Source organism: Equus asinus, chromosome 16 (assembly GCF_041296235.1).
Source record: "Equus asinus isolate D_3611 breed Donkey chromosome 16, EquAss-T2T_v2, whole genome shotgun sequence".
NCBI classification, from domain to species: domain Eukaryota; kingdom Metazoa; phylum Chordata; class Mammalia; order Perissodactyla; family Equidae; genus Equus; species Equus asinus.
Window position 1 is genome coordinate 34,286,259 of NC_091805.1, and position 14,902 is coordinate 34,301,160.

Consider the following 14,902-nt stretch of genomic DNA (forward strand, 5'->3'; position numbering starts at 1 on the left):
TGGCTACAGGGCAAAGGAAACTCTACCAGTTGTTCTTAAATTCAGGGAGTATTCTGAGTCCTGCAAGTAGAAATGATCATTCCTCTTAAGTTTCCAAGGGAAATAATGCTCTTGGACTTCAGTTAAATGAAAATATTTCATATAGAGTGACAATCAAAAAGATCACGGTCTTATTACAGTACTGGAGCCCCATTCATTCTCATATGGTGAAAAAGAGCTTCTTAGAGACACGTTCATTCATTTGCTAATAAACAACTAACATATGGCCAAGAAATGAGAGAACACGCCTTCCCTTTTTAATTTTTTTCATTAGATAAAATTGTGCAATCAGTTAAGTGGCTGGTTCTTGGGCCATATTACACATGAATGTAATCATCAGTGCCTTGCAGGCATCTCTCAGCTTCTGGGACATGACTGAGGCAGCTATACTGAGAAGTTCTAAATATTAAGGGCATGATACCAGAACATCAGAGGAGTGTTACGAATTCTAAATCTACATTTTCTGAAATGGTTTCTATATCCAGTATGTCATTAGCAGTGGAATACGCTCAAAAAAAGATAGATTTGACATTTGAAAATATACTTATAACATCTTGACAAAGGCATTTTATAATTACTCCAACTCTTAATTACTGGTTTACCTTGTTTCATTTATAAATAAATTTGTTTTTATCATTCTATATCCAAGGATGGAACCCCTTGGGATAACCAAGTAGATGAGTTAAAATATAACCCAAACATGAATCAGAGTTTAAGTGTCAATACCTATTTTTTTTCCTTTAGTAGTGCATAGCTCAGAAATATGCACAAAACACAGTCATTGACCTATAGGAATTTATCTATGGCTAATAGTGAAATTGTGCACTAATCCTATATTTACTCAACTTATGCTTTGTTTGCTCTACTAATTTTTCTACTATTTATAGAAATAGGTTCCTTCTAGTTCTGAACCTGCTTCTGCCCAAAGTTAACCATAGCTTATTATTTCTACTATCTTTTTGTGCTACTAAAACAATGCTCACATTGCTGGATAAAATCATCTGAGGTATGTTTCAAACTTTCCTGCATTCTATGAAATGGTCATTTAGAGTGAAAAGTAAGCCTTTTTTTTAATAACTCTCTCTCTATTTTTTTTTCTTTTATTTGCAGCTTTAAGAATGAGAATGGCAAAGCTTGGGAAAAAAGTTATCTGAGAGTTGTACCATCTATGTAAACATCCCTTGGAGAAGAAACTAAGAAATGTTTGCAAATATCTCTTCTGGATATTTTGGGTTTTTTCTGAGAACAAAAAATTATAATTATACCCATATTAAGCCATGTGAATAAGCAGTAGTCATTATTTGTGAAAAATTCCAAAAAAGCTGGGGAGAATAAATGCTTATCTTTTCCAGATGCTTGACACAATTCATTGGGGTGGGGGGGGAACCAGCATATTTTTATTGTATTGATACCAAAGCATTTCTAATAAGAGCTTGTTAAATTTAAGAATAAAGTTATTTAAAATAGCCTGACTATATTCTATTAATAGACATTATAATCTTTCTAATACAAAGATTGAAAGATCATAGGAAGCCATTGCAGAAATATTCATCTTCAACTCTAACAAGTAAACATGCCATCCCAAATCAACAAGGCTTTAAGACATCCTCCTACTAAGGACCAATTCAATTGATTTGGTAGAAACTTCAAACCCTTTGCATACATCCAAAAGGTGCATGCAATAATTATCCTCCTGTTTTAGGACTGGATTTGGATTATTTCAATAGTGTTTATGACTTTGCAGATGATAACTGGCACATTCATTGTTCTTGAAATATCATCCTTTCTTTTACTCTGTTCGATGTGAACCCCATTGTGCAATGACTGATTACGAACAAAGACTGTGGGATGGAAGACTTCCCATATACTCAAAGCACACAAATCTGGTCTAAGGTTTGACCAATTCTTCTAAACAAGTTAGAATCCTAATATTGAAACTTAATAACAATGTGTACAGCGTGCCATTCCTAAGTATTCTTGCCAGGATGTTAAATCCTGATTTGAAGGATAATACTTCCATGCCAATTCTCTCCTGCTCTGCATTATTGTACTGCCCTCCACCCAACACCCTCAAAATCCAGTCCCACACATCTTTCCCTGGATCACGCCAATGCATGTTACCCAGGTCCTGTACGTCTTTCAGTGAACAGTCTGTTTCCTCTCATGGCAGAAACTGAATTTCCCTGGTGAGACTATGATGAGACTTTATCTTAGTTACTAGTGTGGAGGCAATAAGAGGTCAAAGAAGCAGATCCTGATGAGATAAAACATTAACCTGGGAAGCATCAGCCTCACATGGGTTGTTGGCAAGGGGCAGTTGCTCTCTAGGAGGAGAGAGCTCCTCTGCTGGCCTGGAATGTCCTGGGAAATCTGGAGGTTCAAATTTTGGAGACACTTTTACACAAATACCCCTATTCCAGGACCAACGGTCCCATTCTTTCCCTTTCATGGCTCTGACTTTAGCATAAGTGACTTGTCAAACCTGCATATTCTTTTGTAGCTCTGCCATCCTGTGATTAAAGTATTGGTTTTTGTTTTTGGTTTTCATACACACATGTTTATTAGAACACTACCTGGTACCTAGTAAATGATCAATAAATCAATGAATGAATGGGTCAAAAGGGAAAAGATGCAGAGTGCAAGGGGAGGCTATGTAACACCAGCTCACCTCAGGCAGCGTGAGCCAGCATCTGGCTGGTCGATCATCCACCCCCTTGCCAGAGGGCATGGGCCAAGGCTTGTGCATAGAAATTGTCCACCATGGCCAGAAGATGCGGGAGGCTAGGGCTGGTCTTCTGCCTGGCGATGAGGCTGGAGCTGCTGCAGAAGTGGCTGCTGGGTGGGCAGAGTGGGCAGAGTGGGACCTGAGTGCAAAGCTGGAACTGGTCAGTCAGGCTGCTGAGATGAGATTGACCATCCACACACCAGTCCGCTGACTCCTATGCTCAGGGAAAAGGAAAGAAAGCCGGGAAGCGGAAACGGAAGTGAGGTTCCTTCTTGTCGCTGTTACCCTGAAGCATCCCTCCAGCACCCTCTATGGCAAAGCCTAACATTGCATCAGCTGGCAACAGAGACGTTTACAGGGTCAGTATCACAAGGCAGGGCAAAGAAGAGGGGATTTGGAGATGAAGCGTTAAACAATGAAAATAAAGATGAAGCATTAAACTAGCACAGTCCACCCATTTTTCTACTCAGCTTCCATATTTATCCTTCTATATACCTTTGAAGGTTGTAGGAACTAAAAAAAAACTGTTTCCATCTAATAATATACAACTATCCTTTATACAAAGATCCCACCCTCTCCCCAAATGAGGAGACACATGCTCCCAAGAGTCATTGTATCCACAGTTAACTATATTAAACATTATTTTTAAGAACAATTTTAGATTAACAAAAAAATTGAAAAGATAATACAAAGTTCCCATATACCCCACACCCAGTTTCCTCTATTGTTAACATCTTACATTAGTGTGGTACATTTGTTATAATTAATGAACCAATAGTGATACATTATTATTAACTAAAGTCTAATAGTTTATTCAGATTTCATTAGTTTTGACCTAAAGTCCTTTTTCTTTTCCCAGATCCCATACAGAAAACCACATTACTTTTAGTTGTCATGTCTCCTTAGGCTCCTCTTGGCTGCTGCTTTTCAGACCTTCCTTGTTTTTGATAACCTTGGCAGTTTTGAAAATTACTGGTCAAGTACTTTGTTAGATGTCTCTCTGTTGCAAATTGTCTGATGTTTCTCTCATGATTAGACTGTGGTCATGAGTTTGGGGAGGAGGATCACAGAATTAAAGAGCCGTTTTCATCACATCAAATCAAGAGTACATACTTTCAACGTGGTTTATTACTATTGAAGTGGACCTTGATCACCTGGCTAATGTAGTGTTTGTCAGGTTGCTCCACTGTAAAATTATTCTTTTCCCCCCCTTTCTATCCTCTATGCTTTGGAAAGAAGTCACTATGCACAGCTCACACTTAAACAGTAGGGAGGGAGTTTAGTTCCCTCTCCTTGAGGGCTGAATATCTACATAAATTATTTCAATATTTTCTGCTCAGGAGATTTGTATATTCTCCCCCATTTGTTTATTTAATCATTAATTTAAATCAATATAGACTCATGGATGTTTACTACACACTTGAGTTATAATCCAACACAATTTCTTGCCCAATTCTTCCAGCTTTGGCCATTAAAAGCTCTTTCAGTTGGCTCCTGTGCATCTTTGACACATGCCCTGAAATGTTTTGAACATGAGATGTCTTTCCATTTCATTAGATCTTCTTTAGTCTCTTTCAATACTGTTTTGTAGTTTTCAGTGTACAAGTCTTGCATTTCCTTAAATTTATTCCTATTTTATTCTCTTTGATGCTATTGTGAATGGAATTATTTTCTTAATTTCAATTTCAGATTGTTCACTGCTAGTGTTTGGAAATGCAGTTGATTTTTGTATATTGATTTTGTATCCTGCAACCTTGCTTAACTCGTTTATTACTTATGGTGGTTATTTACTGTATTCCTTAGGAATTTCTATATATAAGAATACTTCATCTGTGAAAAGTGATAGTTTTGCTGCTTCCTTCACAATCTGGACACCTTTTATTTCTTTTTCTTGCCTAACTGCCCTTGCTAAAACCACCAATACAGTGTTGATGAAAAGTGGTAAGAACAGACACCCTTATCTTGTTCCTTATCTTAAGGGGAAAATTTTCCATCATTCACCATTAAGCATGATGTTAGCTGTAGGTTTTTCCTAGATGCGTTTATCAGGTTGAGGATATCCCCTTCTATTTCACATTTGTTGAGTGTTTTTATCCTGAATGGCTGCCTCTCTCTAATTCTGTCAACTTTTCCTTCACGTGCTTGAAGTCTGTTATTAGGCACATAATATTTATGACTGTAATGTATTCTTGATAAGTTAATGCTTTAATCATTAAGAAGGGTTTCTCTTAATCAACAAATACAGTAAAATTGCAAGGTACAAAATCACCATACAAAAATCAGTCGTATTTCTATACACTAATAACAAGCCAGCACAAAGAGATATCAAGAATACAATCCCATTTAAAATGGCAACAAAAAGAATAAAATATCTAGGAATAAATTTAACCAAGGAGGTGAAAGACCCATACACTAAAAACTATAAGACACTATTGAAAGAAATTGAAGAAGACATAAATAAATGGAAAGATATTCCAGACTCATGGATTGGAAGAATAAACATGGTTAAAATGCCCATATTACCTAAAGGAATCTACAGATTCAATGCAATACCAATCAGAATCCCAATGACATTCTTCATGGAAATAGAACAAAAAATTCTAAAATTTATCTTGAACGAAAAAGATCCTGAATAGCCAAAGCAATCCTGAGAAAAAAGAACAAAGTTGGAGGTACCATACTCCTTGAATTCAAAATATACTACAAAGTTGTAGTAATCAAAATAGCATAGTACTGGCACAAAAACAGACACACAGATCAACAGAAAAGAACTGAGATCCCAGAAATAAACCCACACATCTATGGACAGCTAATCTTTGACAAAGGAACCAAGAACATACAATAGAGAAAGGAAAGTCTCTTCAATAAATGGTATGGGGGAAAACTGGACAGTCATGTGCAAAAGAATAAAAGTGGACCATTAGCTTACACAACACACAAAAATTAACTCTAAATGGGTCAAACACTTGAATGTAAGACATGAAACCATAAAACTCCTAGAAGAAAACATAGGCAGTACACTCTTCAACATCGGTCTTAGCAGTATCTTTTCGAATATCATGTCTCCTCAGGCAAGGGAAACAAAAGAAAAAATTAACAAATGGGGCTACATCAGACTAAAAAGCTTCTGCACAGCCAAGGAAACCAGTAACAAAATGAAAAGACAATTCGCCAACTGGGAGAAAATATTTGCAAATCATATATCTGACAAGGGGTTAATTTCCAAAATATGTAAAGAACTCATACAACTCAACAACAACAAAACAAACAACCCAATCAAAAAATGGGCAGAGGATATGAACAGACATTTTTCCAAAGAAGATATACAGATGGCCAACAGGCACATGAACAGATGTTCAACGTCACTAATTATTAGGAAAATGCAAATCAAAACCACAATGAAATATCATCACACCTATCTGAATGGCTATAATTAACAAGACAAGAAATAATAAATGTTAGAGAGGATGTGGAGAAAAGGGGACCCTCATTCACCGCTGGTGGGAATGCAAACTGGTGCAGCCACTGAGGAAAACAATATGGAGATTTCTCAAAAAATTAAAAATAGAAATACGATATGATCCAACTATTCCACTACTGGGCATTTATCCAAAGAATGTGAAATCAATAATTCAAAGAGATTTATGCACCCTTATGTTCATCACAGCATTATTCACAATAGCCAAGATGTGGAAGCAACCCAAGTGCCCATCAATGGATGAATCAATAAAGATGTAGTATATATATATACAATGGAATACTGCTCAGCCACGAGAAAGACAAAAAGACAAAACTGTGCCATTTTGACCACATGGATTGATCTTGAGAGTATTATGCTAGGTGAAGTAGGTCAGACAGAGAAAGCCAAATACCGTATGATTTCACTTATATGTGGAAGATAAACAAACAGCACATAGTTAAGAAGAACAGATGTTACCAGACGAGACGGGTGTAGGGGGTGAGCAAAAGGGTTGGGGGCACATATGTATGGTGACAGATAAAAACTAGACTATTGATGGTGAACACAATGCAGTCTATACAGAAATTGAAATATAATAATGTACACCTGAAATTTACACAATGTTATAAGCCAATATGACCTCAGTAAAATAATTTTTTAAAAAAAGAAAGGTCTCTTAGGGGCTGGCCCCGTGGCCGAGTGGTTAAGTTCACGCGCTCCGCTGCGGGCGGCCCAGTGTTTCGTTGGTTCGAATCCTGGGTGCGGACATGGCACTGCTCATCAAACCACGCTGAGGCAGCGTCCCACATGCCACAACTAGAAGGACCCACAACGAAGAATATACAACTATGTACTGGGGGGATTTGGGGAGAAAAAGGAAAAAAATAAAAAATCTTTAAAAAAAAAAAGAAAGGTCTCTATCTCTGATAGTACTTTTTAGCTGGAAATGAATTTAATTAGTATAAATATAGACATTTCAGGCTTCTCATGCTTACTATTTCATGGTATATCATTTTCCATTCATCTACTTTCAACATATCTGCCTCTATATTTAAATCACATCATGGGTTTTGTTTTTTTATCCATCTGACATTCTCTTTTAACTGGAGTATTTAGTACACTAGTGTTTAATGTAACTGTTAACATGGTTGAGTTTTGGCCCACTATTTTATTATTTGTTCTCTATTTGTCCCCTCTGATTTTTATTCCTTATTTTTCCTTCCTGGCCTTTTTAATTAAATTATTTAAATAATTTTAGAATTTCATGTTAATTTTTCTATTGGCTTTTGCTTTTTATTGCTTTTTTTCTCTAGAAATTAAATATACATCCTTAACTTTTTTTTTTTTTTTTGAGGAAGATTAACCATGAGCTAAGATCTCCCACCAATCCTCCTCTTTTTGCTGAGGAAGACTGGCCCTGAGCTAACATCCGTGCCCATCTTCCTCTACTTTCTATGGGGGATGCCTGCCACGGTATGGCTTGACAAGTGGTGTGTAGGTCCACACCCAGGATCCAAACCGCATGCAGGCAGCTGAAGCGGAACGTGCAAACCTAACTGCTGTGCCACTGGGCTGGCTCCTACATCCTTAACTTTTCATGTAAGAACTTAAAACTTTTCACTTAGAACTAGCATTATATAACATTATATAAAATGCAGACATCTTGCAACTATACAGGTCCATATTCCTTCCCATCCTTAATACGAACTTGTTATATATATTACATCTGCATACATTATAAACTCCACAAAACAATGTAGACTTCTTTTTTGTTTTAAACAGACATATTTATTATAACGAATTTAAGTAGGAAAATTCCAAAAAAATGGGTTTTATATTGACCAATTATTTAACATTTTGAGTGCTTTTCCCTCCGTTTTGAGGATTCATGTTCCCATTTATTATTTCTCTTCAGCCTGAAGAACTTCCTTTTGGATTTCTCGTAGTGCATATGTGCTAGCAACAAATTCTATTAGGTGTCTTTCAGCCAGAAACGTTTTCATTTTTGCCCTCACTCTTGAAGGATATTTTTTCTGCATACAGAATTCTTATTGACATTTTTTTTCTCATTCAGCACTTTAAACATGTTATTACACTTTCTCTGGCCTCCATAGATTCCTACGAGAAGTCAGATGTTCACTAAATCTTTGTTCCCTTGTATGTAAGGTTTCATTTTTCTTTCTCCTTTCAAGATTTGCTCTGTATTTTTGGCTTTCAAGAGTTTAACTATGATTTGCGTGAGCATGACTGTCTTCATATTTTCCTACTTGAGTTGTCTTCCTGAATCATGAATCAGAAAAGTGAAGTCTTTTAGAAAATTTGAGGATTTTTCGGTAATTGTTTCCTCTCCTCTCCTTCTGAGATCACACTAAAAGATGTTATCATTTAACAGGTCCCTGAGACTCTGTTCAATTCTTTTACAAAATTTCTTCTTTCTTCTCCTCAAACATTAGGTAATTTCTATTTATCTATCTTCAACTTCATTGGCTCTTTTTTCTGTCATCTCCATTCTGATATTAAGTCTCTGCAGTGAATTTTTTCAAACATTTTATTTCTTCAGCTCTCTAATTTCCATATGGTCCTTTGTATTGTTTTTATTTCGAATCATCTTTTTATTTATAGAAAGTATATTTTCTTTTACATCATCAAGAATAGTTAATATAGATGCTTTAAAATCCTTATCTCCTGAATCTGATCATCTAAGAAATCTCAAAGGTTGGTCCCCATTGACTGGTCTTTCTTTAGAGCAGGGGTTGACAAACTATGACCCACAGCCCAAATCCATCCCTGGTTTTTTCTTGGTTTTGTTTTTGAGGAAGACTGGCCCTGAGCTAACATCTGTGCCCATCTTCCTCTATTTTATATGTAGGATGCCTGCCACAGCATGGCTTGATAATCAGTGCTAGGTCCACACCCACGATCCGAAATGGCAAACCCCAGGCTGCCAAAGCAGAGCACACTAACTTAGCCACTATGCCACGAGGCTGGCCCCTCCATCCCTGTTTTTGTACGGCCTACAAGCTAAGAATGGTTTCTCACACTTTTGAAGGTTTGTTAAAAAAAATAGATTATGCTACAGAGACTATCTGTGGTCCGCAAAGCCTAAAATATTTCCTATCAGGCCTTTTAGCCAGTCCCTGCTTTGGAGAATGGGCCAGAGTTTTCTGGTTCTTCTTATGTCAGGTAATTTTGGATTGTCATCTGTACATCATAAAATATTAGGTTATAAAAATATCAGATTTTCTTATTTTTCTCCAATGAACGTTGCTCCTTTTGTTGTAGCAGGTAATTAACTGGGTTGGACTGCAAGCTCTGTGTCTCGTGTTACACCTCCAATCTCAGGTCAACTTTTATTCCTTGATCTGCTGCTTTGTGTCTGCTTCATGAAGGTGAACATGTTCAGGGATCAACCAGAGCTGTGGGCAAACAGGAATTGGGATCCCCTCTCTAGTGCTTTCCTTTCCAGGATTACCTCCACTCCCCACTCCCTGACAGCTGTAGCGGGCCCAGATCTCAGTCCTCTGTTTCCCTATGCCAGGAACACTGCAGATTCTCTGCCCCCCAGCACCACGCACACAGCTGACTGCAACTGCCCTGAAGGTAAAAACAGTGAAAATAGGGAACTCCCAACAATTTTTCTCCTCTGAATGTGGACTCATTACCAGAATCTTCCTATTTCTGTTCACTGGGGCCTTCGGGTCACTGGCTTTTGAAATTTACACTAATTTTCTGGAAGAGAGTTGGTTTGGAAGGCTGTTACTCAACCACTACTGACAGTGGAAGTCACACACTTAGAATGTTTGGGTTCAGGAAATTCTTATTCCAAGAGTTTAATTACCATGTATCAGTGTTTGATTGGGAATCAAAAAATTTGTTTAGGCCCTTATAGGAAATATAGAATATAATACAAATTCTTTTACGTATGAATAAGATATCATATGAAGAAGATAGACTTCTAAGGATATGCTCTAGGAAGTTTCTCTCCCCTAAGCCAGAGGTATATGACCAGGCATAATATAAAATTACATTAACTTCTTTGATAACAAAATAAGAAATTAAACTGATACCAAAGTTTAGGGCCAGCAAAACCCCAAGAGCTTTCCACCCAAAGGTATAACCCAAGATCAGTAAAAAGACAAATATTTGTTTTCCTGAGGTGAAATTCACATGAAGTAAAATAAGCATTTTAAAGTGGACACATCAGTGGCATTTCTCACATTCACATTGTTGGATAACTACCACCTCTATCTCCAAACATTTTCATCACCCCAAAATAAAATCTTATACCCATTATGCAATTGCTCCCCATTTTCTCCTTCTACCCCTCCAAGTCCCTGGCAACTGCTGTCTCTATGGATTTACCTATTCTGGAAATTTCATATAAATGGAATCATAATATGTAGCCTTTTGTGTATGATTGTTTCACTTAGCATAATGTTTTGCAGGGTTATCCTGTTATAGCATGTATTAGTACTTCATTCCTTTTTATGGCTGAATACTATTCCATTGTATGTATACACCACAATTTGTTTATCCATTTTGTTGATGGATATATGGGTCATTTCCATCGTTCAGCTATGGTGAATAGTGCTGCTATGAATATCAAATTTTTTTCTGTTTGTTCTTACTGTAGTAAAATATACATAACACAAAATTTACCATTTTAACCAGTTTTAAGTGTACAGTTCAGTGCATTAAATACATTCAGTGTTGTGCAAGTATCACCACTATCAATCTCTGGAACTATTTCATCATCTCAAACAGATTTCTGCACCCACTAAACAACAACTCCTCATTCTTCCCTCTCCCCCAATCCCTGGTAATCACCATTATACTTTCTATCTCTGTGAATTTGACCAGTCAGGGTACCTCAAATAAATACAATCATACAACAGTTCTCCTTTTGTGTCTGATTATTTCACTTAGCATAATGTTTTCAAAGCAAACATCAAATATTTTTATAAAATAAAAACTACACATTTTATGTGTAAAAATTACTAAAGTTTAACATTGCAGTCAAACAGCAATGACATCATCAACAACATGTACAAAGCACTTTTTGCTGGCATCACTTCATTCATTCCTCACAACTGCCCTGTGAGATGAGCTTTAGATGAAGGAATGAGGCTCAGAGAAGATAAACGACTTGTCCAAGGACATGAAGCTTGTACATCAAACACGCATACTCAGGTCTTCCAACTCTACTCCCCAACGCTTAGTGCTTTTTAATTTACAGGATCAGCTGCCTCCCAGACCACCACCCCATTTATAAGGTTGGGCAGGACAAGGAGAGAAAGTCTTGGAGAGAAGTCTCTCCATATGGGAGAGAAAGTCTTGGAAGGCTCCAAGTACAAGGAAGAACTGAGCCAAAACTTGATAAACTAGCTTTTGCTGGGAAGAGAAGAACAGAAAGGGCATTCCAGGCAGGCAGCCATCAGTGGTGAGCCTGGCAGGGGCTGGGCAAGGAGGAAAGAAGCAGGATGTGGACAGAGAGAGTGTGTATCCCAATCAGATTTGAAAAGAGATTAGAATTCTTCCTTTCATTCCTTTCTATAATGGATTATCTTAAACAAGGACCTTTGTTCACTTTTTTTGCTTCTTCACCAGAGTTTACAGATAAATAGAATTTTAGCCAAAAGCTCCATGTTCTCCTAGCTTCCCAGTTGGCATCTTCTGCATCTGTCTTTTCCCACTGCATCCTGGACTGGGGCAGGATGAATATCATTTAACACACATTAAAGCCAAAATCCTGATAAAACCAAGTAAGCACTAAAGTGAATTTGATCCATTTACTCGAGAACTTATGCCATAGGCTATGCCCTTAAGATTGATTTCCACAGACCAGAAAATAATAAAAGTTAACATAGCCTCACTTATGGATGCTATCTCAACTACAATTTTCTAGAATTTGTTTCATTTGTTCTAAAAAATATACTTATTTTTATTTAATAAAGGAACCCATCTTTAGGAAGAAAACATGATTTTGCTCACTATTTGGGGCAAGATAGCTGAAGATACAAAGGCATTTAGTTTAACAATCACTTTTATCAAAAGAAATTTACAAAAAAAAAAAACACCCAGATTGTTCATTACAAAAACAAGAAGAAAAATTGAGAGGAGTGAAGAAAAGACATTTTCAAGTTATGGATATCAACCACTCATAAGCAGAGAATTATAATTTGGTACTTATGAAAAGGTTGGGTCTATTAAGATTAAATGACATGGACGTCTTTGGACAGCTGTCTGTATCAACTGGTGACATATCAAAATAGTGCTAACAGATGAATCACTGAAAAAGAAAAAGTTAAAATATCTTAGCCTCAGCACTGGAAATCCAGCAAGTTCATGTATTTGAAAACCAAATACATCAGGGTTCATCTTCTCCTTAAAAGAAGCTAAGGGGCCAGCCCAGTGGTGTAGTGGTTAAGTTCGCACTCTCCACTTTGGTGGCCTAGGGTTTGTGGGTGCAGATTCTGGGTGTAGACGTACCCGTGGCTCATCAAGCCATACTGTGGTGGAGTCCCACATACAAAAAACAGAGGAAGACTGGCACAAATGTTAGCTCAGTAACAATCTTCCCTAAGCCAAAAGGGGAAGATTGGGCACAGCTCAGGGTCAGTCTTCCTCACCAAAAAAAAAAAAAAAGAAGAATTTTATTAACATTTAACCTCCTTAAAATTGAAAACTCGAGGAAAATTTTTTAGTGTGCATTTCATTTTCTATACTAAAAAAATTTTTTGATAGAGACATTCAAAAGGAAAGTTTGGACTGTAAGTAGCCTGGCATTCACAGAACACGAACACACAAAGTTCACATCTCAACCTTTAAGCCACTTATGATAAACACGTATATAAGGAAAAAAACAAAACTTCCATATCATTTTACTCAGTAAAAGACGTAGGATACATGGCTGAGGGTATTATTTATATCAGAGGGAAATTAGGGCCTTGGGCCAAGCAGAAACTATAACATAATCAAAAAGAAGGCCTAAAGAAATAAAATATGCCTCCCTAAACTTTTTTAAGAATGTCCAGCTTTGTGGGGCTGGCCCCGTGGCCGAGTGGTTGGGTTCGCGCGCTCCGATGCAGGCGGCCCAGTGTTTTGTTGGTTCGGGTCCTGGGCGCGGACATGGCACTGCTCATCACACCACGCTGGGGCGGCGTCCCACATGCCACAGCTGGAAGAACCCACAACAGAGAATACACAACTGTGTATCGGGGGGCTTTGGGGAGAAAAAGGAAAAAATAAAATCTTTAAAAAAAAAAAAAAAAGAATGTCCAGCTTTGTTTGTTTCCTTTGCCTAAGATAGTTGTATTCATTTCTTACAGGGTCAGAGGAATGTAAAGGGAAACATCAAACAATTGTTACAAATAATCATGGTTAGAAAACATACAAAAATAAAACCAGAAAATAACAACATTGGTCCCTAATTTCAGTTTCTAACCCATAACCCCAATTCTCCTCTCTCCAAAAGTAGCAGAAATTTTTCAAAGATTAAGAGTTGGTGGACTTTAAGGAAAATACCATCCCACAGTGTTACATTTAAATACTAAAAATGAATGACAGCACAGCGAAACAGGAACAAAGCAGTAGTTTGGTATTATGGCACCACCCACTGGCTAGAAGTCCTCATAGCAAATATGAGACCCAGCCTTAAAACACAAGATAAATTAGTGAAATAGGAAGCAAAAATAACATTGATTATTCTAATTCATTATAGCACCAGGAACTTCTAACAAAACTGAACTATCCATATTATTTTATTACCACAAGGAAAAAGAATAACAGACATGTTCACAAGGCTGAGTTTTATTAATTTTGAAATGCAAGTCTACAATCTCCAAAGCCTATGGGACTTAAATCTTATAGTCAAAACAATTAACATATAAAATGCCATTTCAGCCCTGTAGCTGAATATATAAAGACAGTCTTTAAGCAGAAGATGTACACTTGCATTTCATAGCTAAGGAAAAAGTATAATATTCATAATATATTTAAATGTTAATGAAATCTATGGTGGGGTCAGCCCCACTTCCACCTTTACCAGAGAAGTAACAAAATACACAAAGCAAACACATGCCCAAAAAACTGGACTGAAAAACATAGTTTCTCAGAAAGTCCTAATAAAGACCAGTCAGATAAACTAGTAAAAATAAGTGTTTTCTTTAAAGCACCAGAGCAGCTTTATAGTCAAAAATATATTTACCTTAATACAATCTCCTTTTCAGCCTAATGACATCTTTTTTGTTTTTCCGAACAGTTCTTGTTTACTTTCTTAAATGCTAACATTCTGAAAATCTCAGCATAAAAATATTTGACAGTCATTCTCCTCCAGTACAACCTTCCCTTTAAGACTCAGAAGTACACATAAAGGCTTGACATCACTTTATAGTCCATAGGACCCTGATGAATGTTGATCACTAAAGACCAGACTTCAGAATCTCTCCATAGACATGACCTGGTCTTCTAAGTTAGAATTCATGAATATGCTCCAGGAAGTCAGTGCAGGCTTCAGGTTTTTTGGCTTGATGATAGTTACCACCTGGTCTGCAAAGCCGAAGTCTGCTTGCTCATAGACTGTTGATTGCAGATAAGAACATGATGAGAAAAGTCACATTCCCACAGATATAAATTGTTAACACTGCCTTTTTAAAAGCATGACCCTGAAAGAAAAATTG

General features: G+C 37.0%; 2 protein-coding genes across 6 annotated transcripts in view; one reads left to right on the forward strand and one right to left on the reverse strand.

Annotated features, from left to right (window-relative positions):
* PALMD (palmdelphin) overlaps positions 1-1,505 on the forward strand; it is a 46,556-nt gene extending 45,051 nt beyond the window's left edge. Inside the window, exon 8 of the mRNA XM_014851519.3 lies at positions 1,150-1,505. Coding sequence (XP_014707005.3) covers positions 1,150-1,193 — 44 coding nt within the window. The 3' untranslated portion in view covers positions 1,194-1,505. The remainder of the gene's footprint in view (positions 1-1,149) is intronic.
* Positions 1,506-11,119: 9,614 nt separating this feature from the next.
* Positions 11,120-14,902, reverse strand: part of FRRS1 (ferric chelate reductase 1) — a 101,167-nt gene continuing 97,384 nt past the window's right edge. For all 5 annotated transcript variants that reach the window (XM_070486908.1, XM_014851515.3, XM_044749537.2 and 2 more), the window contains one exon: positions 11,120-14,887. In XM_070486908.1, coding sequence (XP_070343009.1) covers positions 14,795-14,887 — 93 coding nt within the window. In that variant the 3' untranslated portion in view covers positions 11,120-14,794. The remainder of the gene's footprint in view (positions 14,888-14,902) is intronic.